Raw genomic sequence first — 19,026 nt, 5'->3', positions numbered from 1 at the left:
GGTCTTCTAGTCCAACCCCCTGCTCAAGCCATACCATTTCGACTTATGCCAACTGAACCCAAAATTTCTGTTGCTAAGTGAGATGTTAGTTTTGCCCCACTTTATGACTTTTCTTGCCACAGTGAAGCGAATCACTACAGTTGTTAAGTTAGTAACATGGTTATTAAGTGGACTGGGTTTCCTGGTTGACTTTGCTCATCAGAATGTTTCAAAAGCAATCACATAACCCTGGGACTCTGCAACCACCATAAATATGAGTCGGTTGCCAAGCATCTGAATTCTGATCACATAACCACGGGATTGCCGCAATAGTAATTAAGCGTGAAAAATTGTCGTAAGTCAGTTTTCAGTGCCGCTGTAATTTTGAATGGTCACTAAATGAACTGTTTTAAGTTGAGGACTAGCTGCACACTATTTTTTGAATTCAGAATGTAATAACCAGCATGCATTAAGCTGCTTTTGGTACATGCAGTGTATTTCCAGGAAACTACCAAATTGTACCTAGAATGGCAGAGCCCGGAGGAAGTCTGAACTGAACTGCTGGATTTTACCAATTGTAGAATAATATATAAAGTCAATTTGGACAATACAAAACATATGTAAATATGTTGAATAAATATGATGGATGCAATATCCTCCATGTTTTTATAGGATAGATGAAGTCTCTGACTGTTCCATGTCAGCATCCATGTATTAGCACAGTTTTATTAAGGAACTGAGTGGTCAAAAATCAAATACACAAAATGTCAGAAATATATTAGGAACTGCTGCAAACATTAGATTCATTCTAGGTCCTCCAGGCAAATTCAGAATTTCTTCTTTTTCGGCAAAGACTCCTTAACAACTATATCTAGCCCTGGGAGCGGACTTCTTTTGCGAGCTGCCGTTTCTATTTTCCGAACAAGATCTACATCCCACTTATGGGTTACAAAACTGACCGCAGTCCCAGGGAATTTACTGCCAATGCGGCCAACACGTCCCACCCGATGCAGATAATCTGGCAACGTTAACGGGAAGTCGTAATTAACGATGAGCTCAACATGAATGGTGTCCAATCCACGGGAAGCGATATCAGTACACAACAGAATGTCAGACTCGCCTCTTCTAAAGGCATTAAATATGCCAGCTCGCGTATCAGCTGCTATTTCTCCCTGCAGGCGTAAATGTTTGATCTTATGGTCTTCCAAAATGTAACTCAGCCAGTTCACAGTGCTGGCTCTGTTGCAGAAAACAATGACGGCTCCGGAGGAGGGCCCTCGCTCTTTGAGGTGTTGTAGCAGCTCCGCTACTTTGTCGCAGCCCTTCAGACGTACGAACCTTTGCTCCACGTGAGGCTGAAGGCAATGCAAACTTGAACCGGTCAATACGGTGAAGTTGGAGAGATCGGCAGACTCGCTCAACATCTGGCTCAGCCCCTTTGGAAGGGTAGCACCCATCGCCACCAGCTGGGCTTTGGGATCCCAAGCCTCATCCCTGTCTTCAGAATGCGGGTCCAGAAAAGCTTGCTGAACGACATCTTTCAAGAAAGCATGCTGAACGATATCTTTCACCAGATCGATGAAGGAGGCATCCAGGAGGGTATCCGCTTCATCCAACACCAAGAAGAGCAGTTTCTCCAAGGACAACATCTTCCTCTTCAGGACTTTGCTCAGAGCACCGGGCGTGGCAATCAAGAGGTCAGTGGGACCCTCACGGATCCGGCGCCGAAGCGCAGCCGTGCCCCGGCCACCGCCGACCTCCTTCACCTGCAAGTCCAAAGGACCAGCCAAGGAGGCGGCAACTCTACGCACCTGCCCTGCGAGTTCTCGGGAGGGCACCACCACCAAGGAGCGGGGAGAGGTGGCATAAGCGTCCTTCTCGGGGAGCTTCGGGGCCTGCAAGAGCCGCTGGAAGAGAGGCAGCAGGTAGGCCAGGGTTTTGCCGCTGCCGGTTTCCGCCCCGCACAGCGCGTGGCCCCCCTTCAGCAGGGCCGGGATGGTGCGCTGCTGCACCGGCGTGGGCCGCGAGACGCCCAGCACCTCCTGCAAGGGGGCCGCCACGCGAGGCTCCAGGCCCAGCTCGAGGAAGGTGGACGGGGCCGGCTCCCCGTCGGCCGGCTCCGGAAGAGGCTCCTTTCGCGTCCGCTCCAGCTGGAAATAATCCCCGCGGGACAAGCGGTGCTTCCAGCCGTCCGACACCAAGCGCGGCCTCTCCAGGCGGCCCACCGTGTGCCGGGCCGCCTGGCTCAGCTCGCGTCTCCGGGTCCGCAGCAGCAGCTTTCCCCCAAAGGACGCGCTGCCTTCCCTCTCGGGGCTCCCGCCTCGCTCCCGCTTGGACGCCGGCCGCTCCAGGCGCAGCTTCCACGCGTGGGGGATCCGCACCACGCGGTCGTCAGGCGGGGACGCTCCGGAGGCCTGGCGCAGCGTCCAGCCCCGCACGGCCGGCGGCAGCCACGAGGGGAATCGGGCGGCCGCCGCCGCCGATCCACGAATCCCCCAAAGCGAGAGCGCCATGTTGGAGCGGTAAGGAAGAACGCGACGGTCGCCAATGGATGACGTACACGGCGGGCGCGGTTTTAGGCCTCGCGGGGGAGGCGTTCCTCGATGACGTCAATGACGCCCTCACCTCCTGGGCGCTTAAAAAACATAGAGCATAAAAATGTAGAGGAGCCTCTCTTTAGGATCGTCTATATTTTATATTAATGTTTCATTAATGAAGGCGACAGTACAATGTTTCTCTGTGGGGCGTTAGGATCGTTTTCATAAGTTTTAGGATTGTTTTCCTAAGAGGATGGCTTGACATTTAGAGTAAACATAGAGATCAGCTGAGAGCGTGGGTTAGAATCAGGGGGTCTTCAAACTTGGCCCTTTTAATGACTTGTGGACTTCAACTCCCAGAATTCCTCAGCCAGGCATGGCTGGCTGAGGAATTCTGGGAGTTGAAGTCCACAAGTCATAAAAGGGCCAAGTTTGAAGACTCCTGGGTTAAGACTATAGTAATAAACTTGCGGTTTATCAGAACTGGGCCGCAAACATTTGAACGGGTCGTTTATAAGTATGTCATAATTTTGTTTCCAGCCAACCGGATTTTATCAATTCGGTCAGGAATCCTAAGAATTTTTGAAGCATGGGGCATTCCGTATAACCGTTATAAGGGCGAGCCAAGCGCGGAGGCCTGATTTCATTGATATGGGATCCACTGAACGTTTATGGAAGTACAATTGTACAATTGTAATTCGAAAAAAACAACTTTGGCATTTGTTTACATCTGGGCATCTCTACCCTTTCATATCTCTGCTTCGAATGTGTGGGGGGGGAGAAAAAAAAAGGACAAGGCAGTGACGTCATATCTCGTCGCCTGGCGCATGCGCGGCAGCGGACGAGGCGGGCCCGAGCGATGGGAACCGGCGTCTGGTGAGTTGCGGTGGGAGCCGCTTCCGACCTGAGGCTCGCCTGGCTTCCCCCGGCGGAGGGAAGGCCTGGGGCAGGCTGGGCCCGGCGGGAACCCGGCCCACTTCACGGGGTTGTTGTAGTAGGGGAAACAGGAGGCGAGAGTGTTCAATAGGTTCGTTATCTTAGACTAGAAGAGAGGTCTCCAACCTTGGCAGCTTGAAGACTTGTGGACTTCAACTCCCAGAATTCCTCAGCCGGCTTTGCATGGATAGGGCTGTTTTATCAGAATCAAACCGTAACTTGGTTGGAGTAGGTTCTTTTGTATAGGGCAACACATTAAGCCAGGATTGGATGCTGTATCTGACTGTGATAGTTATAAGTGCAATGGATGGGATTTTAATAATAATAATAACAACAACAACAATAAAGTTGGAAGGGACCTTGGAGGTCATCTAGTCCAACCCCCTGCTCAGGCAGGAAACCCTATACCAGGGGTAGGCAACCTTGGCTCTTTTATGACTCGTGGACTTCAACTCCCAGAATCCCTGAGCCAGCATGGCTGGATCAGGAATTCTGGGAGTTGAAGTCCACGACTCATAAAAGAGCCAAGGTTGCCTACCCCTGCCCTACACCATTTCAAACAAATGGCTGTCCAGTCTCTTCTTAAAAACTTCCAGTGTTGGAGCATTCACCGCTTCTGGAGGCAGGTGGTTCCACTGGTTAATTGTTCTAACTGTCAGGAAGTTTCTCCTCAGTTCCAGGTTGCTTCTCTCCTTGGTTAGTTTCCATCCGTTGCTTCTTGTCCTGCCTTCAGGCGCTTTGGAGAATAGCTTGACTCCCTCTTCTTTGGGGCAGCCCCTGAGATATTGGAATTCTGCTATCATGTCCCCCCTCGTCCTTCTCTTCATTAAACTAGACATACCGAATTCCAGCAACCGTTCCTTATATGTTTTAGCCTCCAGTCCCCTAGTCATCTTTGTTGCTGATTTTCCTTATTTATGCAAAGAATAATTTAATTGGTCAGTTTTTACGTTACTTCAATTCAGTGGGACTCTCTAATTTTTGAACATGTTTTCTCCCCTACTTTTCTTTCTTTCAGCTGATTCCAAAGACATCATGCCAATGAACTGCATAGCCCTCAGTTTCACAAATAAAGCAATACTGGCGCCCATGGTGCGGGTTGGGACCCTGCCGATGAGACTGCTGGCTTTGGATTATGGTGCTGACATTGTGTATTGTGAGGTAGGGGACAGGGGTGTTTCTATCTCTTTCAGACTGTTTTCAGGAGATAATGGAATAGGAATAGAATAGATGGCTTTATTGGCCGTGTGTGATTGGACAAAAAAGTAATTTGCCACCGGTGTAATAAGCTCTCAGTGTACATACAAACAACAAAGTAATATAATCCTAGGATACCAACAGGAGAAAGTAGTAGAAAAGATGGGAAGGGTAATAGTAATACAGCCATACGATGTGGGTAAATATACTTAGATATAAGACAGTAGTATGGTAACTAGGTTTTCAACAGAGGGAACAACCTGTTTTTATGTCTGGTTGTTTTGGAATGCAATGTCGTATCGTGGCGTCTTAAGGGGAGCAGTTGAAATAGTTTGTGTTTAGGGTTTATGTGAGGGGTCTGTATATATTTTCTCAACCCTCTTTCTGACCCGTGCAGTATACAAAATGTATATGAACCATTATGTAGTTATGTATACCAGCCATTATGTAGTAATTCATAGAGGGAAACACTCTGAATAGAGTTCGCAAATAGAATGCTAGAAACCGTATTTGAAGCAAGGGTTTTGGATTCTGATTGTAAAAGCCTCTTCAGTATTTATATAATTGTAATTCTGTCTCTGCAAATGGCAGCATCGACCAATACTAACTGGGAAGAGAGACCACTAGGGAATTTCCAGAGCTGAAAACTAGTCTTGAAATATCTCAGAAGACAGCAGTCACCTCTTCTGTATATTAAAGGGAAAGGGGGTTACTTTTTAAAAATTGTTTTTCCCCCTATTGGGATGAAATTCTTTGTTAACCTTTGCCTTGTTCTTTAAGGAGCTGATTGACATAAAGATGCTTCAGTGCAAAAGAGTTGTAAATGGCAAGTATTTATTTGATATTTGAGCGACAAATAAAATGAAAAAGTTCTGTTTTTCCTAACTGGTAGCTGAAGACAATGATTAATGTGGCCTGTTTTCTTTAAATAAAGTGCTTGTTAAAGAAATTAAAACGTCTTGATGAAACTGAAATTAACAGTGGTAAAAAAATGGTAATAATTGGTTCGTACATATTTGAATATGTAACCCATAAACTTTTGATCAAATTATAGTGTATATAATTAATCATTCCAGCTGTAAACTAAACTAAACGTATATAATAATACTGACCTGTTCTTGCTTATGGCTCATCTTATAAATTGCTGGCATGTTTAACTTTATTTATAGATTATTAAATATATTGTTTTTGACATTTATGTAAAGGATGCTCCTTTTTTCAGAAGCATTCAGAGCTTATGTAAAAATGCCATATCCAGCAAATTTAATAAACACAATTACAAACTGAATTTTCAGCATTGATATCGTGATTTAATCTTTGGCTGTAATCAGCGGTGAAGATCTAAGAAGTGAAATCTTGAATGGCACTATGGGTTGTGTTAATTAATAATTAACAATCTGTTAATTGAGTCCTTAAGTAAAGACTTCTTCCCTTCTGTGTCCCACAGATATTCTTGGAACGGTGGACTTTGTTGCCCCCAACGAGAGAGTGGTGTTCAGGACTTGTGCAAGAGAAAAAAACCACGTTGTTTTTCAAATGGTATGAAACTGTTAAGATTTACAAAAGCAAAGCTAACTGCTCAAGTGAAACAACCGCCACAAAAAGGTCATAAAATCGGGGTGGTCACGTGGGGAGAGAAAGAAAATCTATTTCTGTAGGCAATCTCTTGTTTGTCTGGCCTCCCCCACCCTCCTCACAGAGTGGAGAGATTGAGAGAAAGAGATTTCAAGAAATATTATTATTATTATTACTATTATTACTACTACTACTATTACTACTACTATTAAAATGTTCAGAAACCAACCCACAAGCTCGGAGAACGAACGTTCACCCTCATCCTACACCAGAGCTATAGATATTTGCCAACCATTGCAATAAATCCTTATTGCAACTGCACATGTGCTTGTGAAACTGCACCTGACAATAGTCTTGTCTCTTTCCAGCCAGAAAGTGCAGTTCATTTCCCACAATGGCTGCTTTACTTAACGATAGAGTTGCCAGTCCTATCTAGGTTTTTTTTTTTTTAATGAGGAGTACCTCTATTTTTTTTAATGTATATGCGAGCAATTCTGTGAGCTGTGGAGCTGAAGAATGAACTAACAATCTTTCTAGAAAAATAATCCTATATGTTTTTTCCCCTCGCTGTTGTTCAGGGCACAGCTGATGCTGAGAGAGCCTTGGCGGTAGCCAAACTTGTGTAGGTATCTGTCCGTGTATATATTTACATGCATGTTACTTATGTGTTGTACTTCTTTCATGTTACGTTCGAACAATTCTCGTGAGCTCATATGCCATATAAACAAAAGTGAAAGCATTCAGCCACTGGCTAGTTACTCTGAAAATGAATTGCTTAATAGTGTTTGTGTGTGTCTAAATGTTAAAAAAAATCTCCTCATGCCTTTGTGATTGTCTTTTTGCCTTGTCGTTTCAGAGAGGATGACATCGCTGGCATCGATGTCAACATGGGATGCCCCAAAGAATATTCCACAAAGGTAAGGTTGATCTTGCCCATTTATAGTTTTTTTTAACCTACAAAGTATGGAAGGCTGAGTCAACCTTGAGCCGGTCAGCATCGAAGTGGGCAGTGGGCAGAATTAGCCTGAAATACTGCATTCTAACCACTGCGCATCATGGATGGATGGATGGATGGATGGATGGATGGATGGATGGATGGATGGATGGATGGATGGATGGATGGATGGATGGATGGATGGATGGATGGATGGATGGGAGGGAGGGAGGGAGGGAGGGAGGGAGGGCAATAGCAACAGCACTTAGGCTTACATACTGCCCCATAGTGCTTTGCAACCCTCTCTAAGCAGTTCACAGAGCCAGCCCCCAACAATCTGGGTCCTCATTTTATCTCCAGAGGATGGAAGGCCGAGTCAACAACTTTATAACCTTTTCCCCACAATTGTTAAGCAAATCACCGCAGTGGTTAATTGAATCATGCGGTCATTAAGCAAATCTGCCTTTCCCCCCCCCCCCCCCCGGCTTTGTCGAAAGCCGGCTGAGAAAGTTTAAAAATGGTGATCAGATGATCCTGGGACAATGCAACTGTCATAAGTCCATACCAGTTGCCAAGCACCTGGGTTTTGATCACATGACTTGTGGAGATGCCGCAACAGTCACGGGTCGCTTTTTTCCGAATGCCGTTGTAACTTCCAGCGGTTGCAAATCGAGGACTACCTGTAGAACCTCCTGCGGATATTTTGGGCTGCTGAGATGAACGAAGGCCTATTTTTTATGTATTTTCCCAGGGCGGAATGGGAGCGGCGCTCTTGTCTGATCCGGACAGAATAGAATCCGTGAGTATGCCGAGCGCCCGGCTTGTCGTGTTCTGTGGCTGTTTGTAAAAATAAGAGCAGGTGGAGAACTGGAGGAAGTGGAGGGGGCTGTGAAAAGGCAGCAAGGCAGGAATACGTTGAGTGGAGCTCTACCAAAAGCCGTGCAGGGGTCACAACTAGGCGGTTTGCAATAGTGGCGAATATCTGTAGCCCTGTGTTTTCCTTTGCGGAGTGATGTGTTGTTGGTTTTTTGTGTTTGTTTTTTTTGCTTGGCAGTAACACTTAATGGCGTCTGGGAACCTATTCAAGCTTTCCCGTATTCCTAGTTCAGAGCTTGTCTGGAGGATCAGGCTGAGAGCAGGAAGATTTTTTTTTTTATGTGCAGCTTGCAGGCAGAGCTGTGGGCCTTGTTCATGAGAAGACGGCGATAGGAAGTCATTAAGAGTCCATTTAGCTTGTTTATTGTTTGGTGGAGAACTTGAGGAGACATGACTTCATCATTGCAGCACTGGCCTAAATTTCCAAAGCGTTCTGCCTCTCTTGTTCTTAAAAGACTGCTGTTGTTTCCTCCCCTTTAGATTTTGACTACACTTGTCAAGGGTGTGTCTAAGCCGGTAACTTGCAAAATCCGAATTTTGTCATCGGTAAGGATATATTACAATATTTCAGATATTACATGTCTGGGGGAAAAAAAAGAACCTGTCTAGTGNGGGAGGGAGGGAGGGCAATAGCAACAGCACTTAGGCTTACATACTGCCCCATAGAGCTTTACAACCCTCTCTAAGCAGTTCACAGAGCCAGCCCCCAACAATCTGGGTCCTCATTTTACCTCCAGAGGATGGAAGGCCGAGTCAACAACTTTATAACCTTTTCCCCACAATTGTTAAGCAAATCACCGCAGTGGTTAATTGAATCATGCGGTCATTAAGCAAATCTGCCTTTCCCCCCCCCCCCCCTTGGCTTTGTCGAAAGCCGGCTGAGAAAGTTTTAAAATGGTGATCAGATGATCCTGGGACAATGCAACTGTCCTAAGTCCATACCAGTTGCCAAGCACCTGGGTTTTGATCACATGACTTGTGGAGATGCCGCAACAGTCACGGGTCGCTTTTTTCCGAATGCCGTTGTAACTTCCAGCGGTTGCAAATCGAGGACTACCTGTAGAACCTCCTGGGGATATTTTGGGCTGCTGAGATGAACGAAGGCCTATTTTTTATGTATTTTCCCAGGGCGGAATGGGAGCGGCGCTCTTGTCTGATCCGGACAGAATAGAATCCGTGAGTATGCCGAGCGCCCGGCTTGTCGTGTTCTGTGGCTGTTTGTAAAAATAAGAGCAGGTGGAGAACTGGAGGAACCGGAGGGGGCTGTGAAAAGGCAGCAGGGCGGGAATACGTTGAGTGGAGCTCTACCAAAAGCCGTGCAGAGGTCACAACTAGGCGGTTTGCAATAGTGGCGAATATCTGTAGCCCTGTGTTTTCCTTTGCGGAGTGATGTGTTGTTGGTTTTTTGTGTTTGTTTTTTTTTGCTTGGCAGTAACACTTAATGGCGTCTGGGAACCTATTCAAGCTTTCCCGTATTCCTAGTTCAGAGCTTGTCTGGAGGATCAGGCTGAGAGCAGGAAGATTTTTTTTTTTATGTGCAGCTTGCAGGCAGAGCTGTGGGCCTTGTTCATGAGAAGACGGCGATAGGAAGTCATTAAGAGTCCATTTAGCTTGTTTATTGTTTGGTGGAGAACTTGAGGAGACATGACTTCATCATTGCAGCACCCCGGATTTAAAGGTTTCGCAAGACGGAGAGAACAAGAATTTTCTGACGACAACAAAGGAGGGGAAATCTAAAACTGATGTGAACAGTTCCCACACAGATTCGGCCATTGAACGTTTTAGGCTTAAAACAGTAGCCATTCCTATATAATGTTATAAAGTCTATAATGTACAGACCCCCTTTTTTTTCTTGGACAGATCACTTTCGATGCAAAAATTCAGTTTTTGCTTCGTTAGCAGCAACTGCACCGAGTGAAAATGAACCAATAAGGGAGATAATGGTGACTGCAGCTAATGGGGGCTTTCTGATTTTCTTCATAACACACAGACACATAGTATTTCAAAACCGGGAATTTATTTGCTGTAATTCCTGTAATCTCATCCCGATAAATCTCATTAAGGACTTGTACTTGGCAAAATGAATCATTTGGGGTTTAAGGCAGCTGCCAAGAACCTGGCGCATGTTGTAATGGGTTGGGCAAGTCCAACCTGTGGGGGACACCAACTGGCCACCTTTTTCCTCAAAAAAAAAAAAAAAGATTATGCATACTTGTGTGGAATCTCATCCACATTTAGTTTCAGGAAAGTTAAGTAGTAAACTTGGGTGAGTGTTGATTTTTTTTCCCCCCACCACCATTTTCAGGAAGAAGAAACTCTAAGATTAGTGAAGAGGATAGAGCAGGCGGGAGTTGCTGCTATTGCTGTTCATGGAAGGTAAACTAATCCTCCATCTGAAAAGATGGGTCCTTCTAATCATAAAACCCTTTGAGGTTGGAATTGGCTCTGCTGCTCAAAAGCCATGGTGGCGCGGTGGTTACAATACAGTATTTCAGGCTGACTCCGCCCACTGCTAACAGTTCGATGCTGACCGGCTCAAGGTTGACTCAGCCTTCCATCCTTCCGAGGTCGGTCAAAGGAGCACCCAGATTGTTGGGGGCAATAGGTTGACTCTGTAAACTGCTTAGAGAGGGCTGTAAAAGCACTGTGAAGCGGTATCTAAGTCTAAGTGCTATTGCTATTGCCCTTCCTTCTATCCATCCATCCATGATGCGCAGTAGTTAGAATGCAGTATTGCAGGCTAATTCTGTTGACTGCCAAGAGATCGATCTTGACCGACTCAAGGTTGACTCAGCCTTCCATCTTTCCAAGGTCGGTCAAATGAGGACCCAGATTGTTGGGGGCAAATAGGCTGACTCTGTAAACCGCTTAGAGAGGGCTGTAAAGCACTGTGAAGCGGTGTCTTAAGTGCTGTTGCTAATCTCTGGTCTTTCCCTTATGAAGGAAGAAAGAGGAGAGGCCTCAGCACCCTGTCCACTGTGATGTGATCAAAGCCATCTCTGAGGTAGTTTCCATCCCAGTAATAGCCAAGTAAGTAGAACGAATTCACTCTCCGGCCGGAGCGTCCAGCCTTGGCGCAAACAAGCTGACCTGATGGATGACAGTGCATTGTGGACATAAATGTTGCCTCTCCTGCAGTCAGCAGAGCTTCAGACATCTGCTATACACTAGTCCAGGGGTAGGCAACCTCGGCTCTTTGATGACTCATGGACTTCAACTCCCAGAATTCCTGAGCCAGCCATGCTGAGGGGAAAGGGAGAGGCTTCCAAGCTGAGCCATGCTGGCTCAGGAATTCTGGGAGTTGAAGTCCACCAGTCATAAAAGAGCCAAGGTTGCCTACCCCTGGCCTAGTCTTTGACTTATGACCACAACTGATCTCAATTTTTCCGTTGTTAAGTGAGACATTTGTTACGTGAGCTTTGCCCCATTTAACCACCATGGTTAAGTGAATCGCTGCAGTTCTTAAATTAGGAACATTGGTTTTGTTTGTCAGAAGGTGGTAAAAGAGGATCACATGACCCCGTCATAAATACAAGCCAGTTGCCAAGCGCCTGAATCTTGATCACGTGACCATGGGGGGGGGATGCTGCAAAGGTTGAGACTATGAAAAATAGTTATGTCCCTTTTTGCAGTGCTTTTGTAACTTTGAACTGTCACTAAATGAACTGTTGTAAGTCGAGGACTATGTGTACTGGGCTATTCATGCTAACATTTTTTTTTAAAGCAGTGTGTTTTCCAAACTGGGTTGGCTTTAAGCTGAGTGGACCTCAACTTCCAGAATTTCCTAGCTAGCATGCTTCAAGTTGCCCAGATGACTGATTGACAGAATGCCTGCGTAGATCTTGGCCCTTTGAATTGCTCGATGCCCGCTTTGAAGGTGTGTCCCACCCTCTCCAGAGTTTGGGAACATACCTCTCAGCAGCTTTGCTGTTCTGCAGAATGCACAACGTCTAACAAAAGTGGGTTTTTTTTATTTTAAAAAAGGCAACTGGACTGGCTTTTTTGGAGGAAAAACAAGACTTTTCGCTTCCTATCCCAGAAGCTTCATCATTTATATCAGAAGCTAGGGGAGATGGAAGGAGAGTTATTGACAGTTGAGATTCGTCGTGGGAGGGAGAGTGATAAGTTCTGACAGGATGTGTGTGGGGGGGATGGAAAGATTGTGTTTTCTTTGCGGTCATCTCATCTTTAACACTCTCTGAGAGCCGTTGTCGCTACTTGGGGTTTTACCTATGACCTCAGGGTCTCCTGAATCAGAGGTGTGGAACCACCATCCTGTCAGAACCAGTCATTCCCCCCTCCCACCAACTAATCTCAACTTGTCAATAACTCTCCTTTCCATCTCCCACAGCATCTGATGCAACTGATGAAGCTTCTGGGATAGGAAGCTAAACATCTTGTTTTTCCTCAAAAAAAAAAATATCAGTCCAGTCGCCTTTTCAAAATAAAAAACCATTTTTGATGCAACTAGGACCTGGATAACTGAGAATCCAGTCTCCTTTTCAAAATAAAAAACCATTTTTGATGCAACTAGGACCTGGATAACTGAGAATCCAGTCTCCTTTTCAAAATAAAAAACCACTTTTGATGCAACTAGGACCTGGATAACTGAGAATCCAGTCGCCTTTTCAAAATAAAAAACCACTTTTGATGCAACTAGGACCTGGATAACTGAGAATCCAGTCGCCTTTTCAAAATAAAAAACCACTTTTGATGCAACTAGGACCTGGATAACTGAGAATCCAGCCTCCTTTTCAAAATAAAAAGCACTTTTGATGCCACTAGGACCTGGATAACTGAGAATCCAGTCTCCTTTTCAAAATAAAAAGCACTTTTGATGCCACTAGGACCTGGATAACTGAGAATCCAGTCTCCTTTTCAAAATATAAAAATACTTTTGATGCAACTAGCACCTGGATAACTGAGAATCCAGTCGCCTTTTCAAAATAAAAACCACTTTTGATGCAACTAGGACCTGGATAACTGAGAATCCAGTCTCCTTTTCAAAATAAAAACCACTTTTGATGCAACTAGCACCTGGATAACTGAGAATCCTCATAGACACCACATCTAATCTACACCATGTCCATGCACCACTGCTGGTAATGCAGACAATGTTCTCCTTTCAGTGGAGGATCCTACGATTTCATCAAAGAATATTCTGACCTCCGGATCTTCCAGGAAGCGACTTCAGCATCTTCCGTAATGGTCGCCCGGGCTGCCATGTGGAACCCCTCCATCTTCAGGAAGGAAGGCTCTTTGCCCCTGAAGGACGTCATGGAGGAATACATCAAATACGTAGGCATTCTTGATAGCAGTCTCTTTGGGGGGGGGGGGGAAGGCTTAATTATATCTGCAGGAACGTGAAACCGTGGTCTCCCATTTCTCTGGGTTTCATAACTGCAGGTTCCTGCAGTTCTGTACAGTTGAAGTTGTCAGGTGTGGAGACCCCCTGCTTTAGGGAAAAGAGGAGAAGAAGCACTGTTTAAGTCTCTCTGGGGCCCTGAAGGAAAAGCGGGATATAAATCTAATAAGATATTGTATTGAAAGGAAGTCTGCCCTTAATGGAGTAACTGTTCCCCATCTGTAAACTACACAGTTTGTTCAATCTAGATGTCTGCTACGAGAGAAAGATGAGGGTTTTTTTTAGTACCAGGTTTCTGACACATTTTAAAGTTTCCTGCAAGTCAAAGAGAGTTGGAAATCTGCCTTTCTAGAAATGAACGAGAATTGGATATTTGAAGGCCTCTGTTTCTCCTTTGTCAAAGTGTTGTTACTCATCTTGTTTTCCTTAGGCAGTGAGATATGACAATCACTTCACCAATACAAAATATTGCTTGTGCCAGATGTTAAGGGACCAATTAGAAAACGCACAAGGAAAGAAGCTGCACGCCGCACAATCCTTGCAGGAAATCTGGTAAGGGCATTTTCATGTTTTTATTTTAATTAAACGTGTCCCTGGATAAAGCCAACGGTGTACAGTGCTAAAATGCAAATAGGTTAAAATATTTGTTAACAGTTTTTAATGCAAAAACTTGCCACTTTTGTTTATCTCCTTCTTTAATACATGCTAACTGCCATTGCTGGAAGGAAATCTTCTATTATTCTATTAGAATGGTTCCAGTCTTCACATCACAGATGGAATTTAATCTTACTTATCTTACTCGTCATTTCCTATTATTCCCAGTAATATAAAAACCTAATGCAAAATGATCAAGAGGGGTTCTTTTGAGCACCACTCGCTTAGTTTGTGTGTTTGTTAAATCGATGTGCTGCCCATCTCGCCTAGAAGCGACTCTTGGCAACTTAACAACAAAGCAAAAGCAACAAGATAAAACACTGAAACATTAAAATAATACATATTAACATTAAAATGCATGTTTGCTAAATGAACTGTTGTAAGTCGAGGACTACCTGTATGTGTAGGTATATGTAAATATATTTCATTTTCAGAACTGAACGTTTTCTAGAATTAATTTGTTTTTTTTTTATCAGTGAGGTTTTCGAGATGAGTAGTTTCTTCCAAGAAGCATCTGATTTACTGGAGAAGAAAAAAGTTTCGCTACAAGTCAAGAGCCCAAATAATGATGATCACCCTGAAGACACAGATGTCATTAAAATGGCAGTTAAGTTTGATAAGTAAGTGAGATGATTAGCATCCTCTGTTTCTTTTGAGTTACACCTGAGTTACACTTAAGCCATAGGCTGTTTAATCTTGGTTTGATGAGACACAGTTGCCTGTGTTCAGGCATCACATTAAGCCAAGATTTTCATTGCACTTTGTGGTACTTAAGTCAGCTTGCTAACTGAGGAATTCTGGGAGTTGAAGTCCACGCCTCTTTTAAAATGGCCAAATTTGAAAAAACGTTGGTGTGACAGATGGGGCTGTTGAAGATGATTGCAGCCCCTGGCCTCCAGGTGTGTATTTATTGTTTGTTTTCTTTTTTTTTTCTCCTTCAGACGAGAGTATCCCCCACAAATTACACCCAAAATGCATCTTCTGGAATGGTGCAGGCGAGAGAAGCTGGTTCAACCTGCTTATGAAACAGTAAGACACCATAGGGCAACATTCATTAGTTAAACACTCACCCACCCTTCAAGTTCTTCTTAGGCTGATCTCGGAGCACAATAAACATTTAATTTGAATAGGGAATCGGGTCCTCTTAAAACAGTGGTTCTCAACCTTTTTAATGCCGCGACCCCAACCGGTCGTAAGTCGAGGATTAAACCGGTCGTACGTCGAGGACTAAACCGGTCATAAGTCGAGGACTACCCAACCAGTCGTAAGTCGAGGACTTTCCCTGCCCGGGAGCGCCGCGCATGCGTGGTTCCGCCCCCTGCGCTGGCCGAGGCGTAGCTGGCAAGCGGCAGAGACAGAGCAGGCCGACCACCAGCTGGCCCAGCCCAAGGGAGGTAAAGCACCCGCCGGAAAAGGGGGGAAAAATGGCGGACAAAAAAAATGGCGGACAAATAAAATGGCGGACAGCCTTGCTTGGCGACCCCCATGAAATGGTCGATCGACCCCAAATGGGGTCCCGACCCACAGGTTGAGAACCACTGTCTTAAAACGTTGGCTCCGATAGCAAGAGATACTTGGGGCCTCGGCAAATATTTGTGTCTGGGGGGAATTTTGACCCACTTTGCTCGTACACTAGGCCCAAGCCTCTCGCATCACGAGCTGCCTTTGAAATTCTCCAGCTTTTCAACCGGCAGCTCGCTCTGTCTTCTGGAGGAACAGCTGTTCAGGCAAACCAAAGATCCAAAAGCCGCTTTCAATGGGGTGGACCAGCTGCCTTAATTAAGCTTCTGCATCCTAGCTTTAAACCAGCGCGGGTGGTTCCCCGCCTGGCACTGAAATATTTGCTAGTTTCACCAACGCTCACTCCAAAGCACGTTGAACGGATCGCTTGCGTTGACGTCAAAGCCAACCGCCCTTCGTTTTCTCGCCTTGCTCTAGATCGAAAGGCCGCGGGATAGACTGTTCGGTTCTGTGGTGACGGTCGGTGGGCAGAAGTACAGCTCAACTTTATGGTAAGCGTCTTTTGGGAAAGGGTATTTGCAAGGGGATCCTCTGCTAAAAAGAGTGGAGTTGCTCGTAACAACTCGGAAAGGGAGGAGGAATAATAGGGCTACTGAATGTCGGCACAGTACCTTTCGATCAGGGGTGTCCAACCGTGGCGACTTTTAAGTGGACTTCCAACTCCCAGAATTCCCTAGCTGGCTATGCTTGGCTGGAGAACCCTGGGCGTTGAAATCCACCCAGTTTAAACTTGCCAAGTTCGGAAAACACCGTACTAAAGGATAAGAAGACGCTCCTGGGAGTCCTGCTGGGTGGAGTGGTTTGAGCAAGAGTACCTAGAACACATCCAGGTGCTAGATCTTACAACTGAGGTCTTCAAACTTGGCCCTTTGATGACTTGTGGACTTCAACTCCCAGAATTCCTGAGCCAGCATGGGGGAACTATGGCCCCTTCATGACTCGTGGACTTCAACTCCCAGAATTCCTGAGCCAGCATGGGGGAACTATGGCCCCTTCATGACTGGTGGACTTCAACTCCCAGAATTCCTGAGCCAGCATGGGGGAACTATGGCCCCTTCATGACTCGTGGACTTCAACTCCCAGAATTCCTGAGCCAGCATGGGGGAACTATGGCCCCTTCATGACTCGCGGACTTCAACTCCCAGAATTCCTGAGCCAGCATGGGGGAACTATGGCCCCTTCATGACTCGTGGACTTCAACTCCCAGAATTCCTGAGCCAGCATGGCTCAGCTTGGAAACCTCTCCCTTTCCCCTCAGCATGGCTGGCTCAGGAATTCTGGGAGTTGAAGTCCACGAGTCATAAAAGAGCCAAGGTTGCCTACCCCTGCTCTAGCTCATATATGTCAAACTCGCGATGTCACGAGTTTGAAGACCCCTGCAATATCACACAAGTCTTATGTCACAAGTCATAAAAGGGCCACGTTTGAAGACCCCCGCAATAGATACTCTGCCAAATGCAGAGTTTGGCCTTTATGTATATAGGTAATCCTTGACTTACAACTGTCCATTTAGCGACCGTGCGAAGTTACCACAACACCGAAGAAAGCGACGTACATCCAGCCCCCATGCTTACAACTCTTCCCTGCGGTCCCACGGTGACAGGATCCAAATTCAGACTCCTGGCAACCCTATCCCTGTCCTCTTCTTTTCCAGGGAAAAATCCAAGAAGCTCGCCGAACAAGCGGCGGCTATTGCCTGTTTAAGAACGCTGGGCCTTCCTGAAGGCAAGCGGAACGAAAGCGCCAACCAGCCCTCGCTCAACAAACGCAAGAGGCGAGATCAGCCACTTTCAAACTGTGAGGAACACAGAGACTGTTTTGTGCTCGACGCTGTGTGCAAGAAACCTCATCTTCTTCCCAAAGAATCTCTTTGCCACAGCTCCTAACGACCGTCCTACGCTCTGCTCCGCTGTGCTCGCTGGGGTTTTACAACTATGCAGCTTCCCATCACCACCTACATTCTCTGTCCTGTATTTTGCCTTGGAGGCAATCAGGTGGAACAGGTAAATTGGAATTTTGATTGGCATTTCCTTGGTGTTAGGCCTGGAATTCTTTACCTCTTTTTTTATTTTTCAACTTTTTAATTGGGACCGTTAAGGCCCTGAAGCAGCTTTATCTCCATGTCAAATTCTTTTATGCCAGGGGTCCCCATTTCTGGGGTGATGTGTGTGTGTGTGTGTGTGTGTCTCACAGAGCGGGCATTCCTACAATTCTTTATTTCAGTTGTGTGTACTCTCTCGCCCGGTGGTTAAATCCTGCAAGATAATCCACTTTCTTCACTCAAGCATTTAGTGTTCTTTAGCCAAAATCTCACGACATAACATGATGTTTCAAGATCTTCTAAAATTTAACTGTGGTAGCTTGCACACACTGCAGGACTGGGGAGGGAGGGAGGGGGTCACCCCTCCTGGTACCTACAAATGCCACACTCCTGACTTTGTCTAAGGCAGGGGTGTGCAGTCTTGGCAACTTTAAGGCTGGCTGGGGAATGCTGGGAGTTGAAAAGCGAGACGAAAGGTGGAAGCGTAAAATTCTGAACCGTTACTGATTGGAACTTTTCTCAGAATTTAATACTTCGTTTGCAGCTGATTCTTTTTTTTCCAGGGGAAGAAATGGGAGATACCAGCAAACAAAACGTACAGCTGGTTTAATGTCAATTCCCCTCTTGCTAATTTTTTTTTTTTTGTTTTACAATAATTTTTTTTTTTTGTCTCCAAAGTTAAAATACAAAAACCGAGGGGGAAAAAAAAGAAAAGCATCAACTACAAACAGAGCAAGGAAGTAATAGTAATAAAAAAAACGTATGTACAAAAAATAACAAATGACAATTCTGTCGTTAACGTGAAACCTAAAAGGTGTCCATCCTGGCTGAATGCTGAGAAGTATATCTAAAATCAGCATAAAATGTTAATTTTATCTAAGGAGGGCGGGTGACCGGACTGGATTTAGTAACCTTGCGCCATTCATTTGTCCTTAACGCTTGGTCGAGAATCCCGATTTTAAATAATACGGATGTGTGATACTTGGAATCTGCATTGCAAACACTGCGCCTTTTATGGTCTGTAAGTCACAATAAAAAGGCATTTCCCATCCTAAGCTCTGGTTCAAACCCTTTTCGTTTTGATTTAAATCTGAACCCAAATAAAATAAATAAAATGAATGGCCCAGATCTGGTGTATTCCAATGAACGTCTTTTTTTTTGTTTTGTTCTGGCAGATATTCCTTAATGCAGCGGTTCTCAACCTATGGGTCACGACCCCATTTGGGGTCGATCGACCATTTCACGGGGGTCGCCAAGCAAGGCTGTCCGCCATTTTTTCCCCCTTTTCCGGCGGGTGCCTTACCTCCCTTGGGCTGGGCCAGCTGGTGGTCGGCCTGCTCCGTCTCTGCCGCTTGCCAGCTACGCCTCGGCCGGCGCAGGGGGCGGAACCACGCATGCGCGGCGCTCCCGG

At 45.6% G+C, this 19,026-nt stretch overlaps 2 protein-coding genes across 2 annotated transcripts; one reads left to right on the top strand and one right to left on the bottom strand.

Annotated features, from left to right (window-relative positions):
- Positions 1-538: 538 nt before the first annotated feature.
- On the bottom strand, positions 539-2,492 carry DDX28 (DEAD-box helicase 28). The gene has a single exon (XM_015821709.1). It carries the CDS (start codon positions 2,490-2,492, stop codon positions 807-809), a length of 1,686 nt encoding a protein of 561 aa, XP_015677195.1. The 3' UTR covers positions 539-806.
- An 884-nt stretch (positions 2,493-3,376) lies between these two features.
- DUS2 (dihydrouridine synthase 2) lies at positions 3,377-17,645 on the top strand. Its single transcript, XM_015821719.1, has 16 exons — positions 3,377-3,392; positions 4,471-4,613; positions 5,430-5,475; positions 6,097-6,188; positions 6,803-6,846; positions 7,081-7,141; positions 7,910-7,957; positions 8,515-8,580; positions 10,340-10,410; positions 10,978-11,064; positions 13,164-13,332; positions 13,830-13,951; positions 14,530-14,673; positions 14,995-15,082; positions 15,992-16,065; positions 17,229-17,645. Exons 2-16 carry the CDS (start codon positions 4,488-4,490, stop codon positions 17,458-17,460), a joined length of 1,470 nt encoding a protein of 489 aa, XP_015677205.1. The 5' UTR covers positions 3,377-3,392; positions 4,471-4,487; the 3' UTR covers positions 17,461-17,645.
- The last annotated feature ends 1,381 nt before the right edge of the window (positions 17,646-19,026 follow it).

The sequence above is a fragment of the Protobothrops mucrosquamatus genome, unplaced genomic scaffold (assembly GCF_001527695.2).
Source record: "Protobothrops mucrosquamatus isolate PMUCROS unplaced genomic scaffold, P.Mucros_1.0 scaffold1386, whole genome shotgun sequence".
NCBI lineage: Eukaryota > Metazoa > Chordata > Lepidosauria > Squamata > Viperidae > Protobothrops > Protobothrops mucrosquamatus.
The sequence above is the reverse complement of the archived record's forward strand: the minus strand, read 5'-3'. Positions and strand labels throughout refer to the sequence as shown.

Bases quoted from the DNA above. Each gene is read 5' to 3' on its own strand.
- DDX28 (XM_015821709.1), bottom strand. From the start codon at position 2,492: ATGGCGCTCTCGCTTTGGGGGATTCGTGGATCGGCGGCGGCGGCCGCC.
- DUS2 (XM_015821719.1), top strand. From the start codon at position 4,488: ATGCCAATGAACTGCATAGCCCTCAGTTTCACAAATAAAGCAATACTG. The intron at 4,614-5,429 runs GTAGGGGACAGG...TTGTTCTTTAAG, and splicing joins CTGACATTGTGTATTGTGAG to GAGCTGATTGACATAAAGAT. The intron at 7,958-8,514 runs GTGAGTATGCCG...CCTCCCCTTTAG, and splicing joins ATCCGGACAGAATAGAATCC to ATTTTGACTACACTTGTCAA.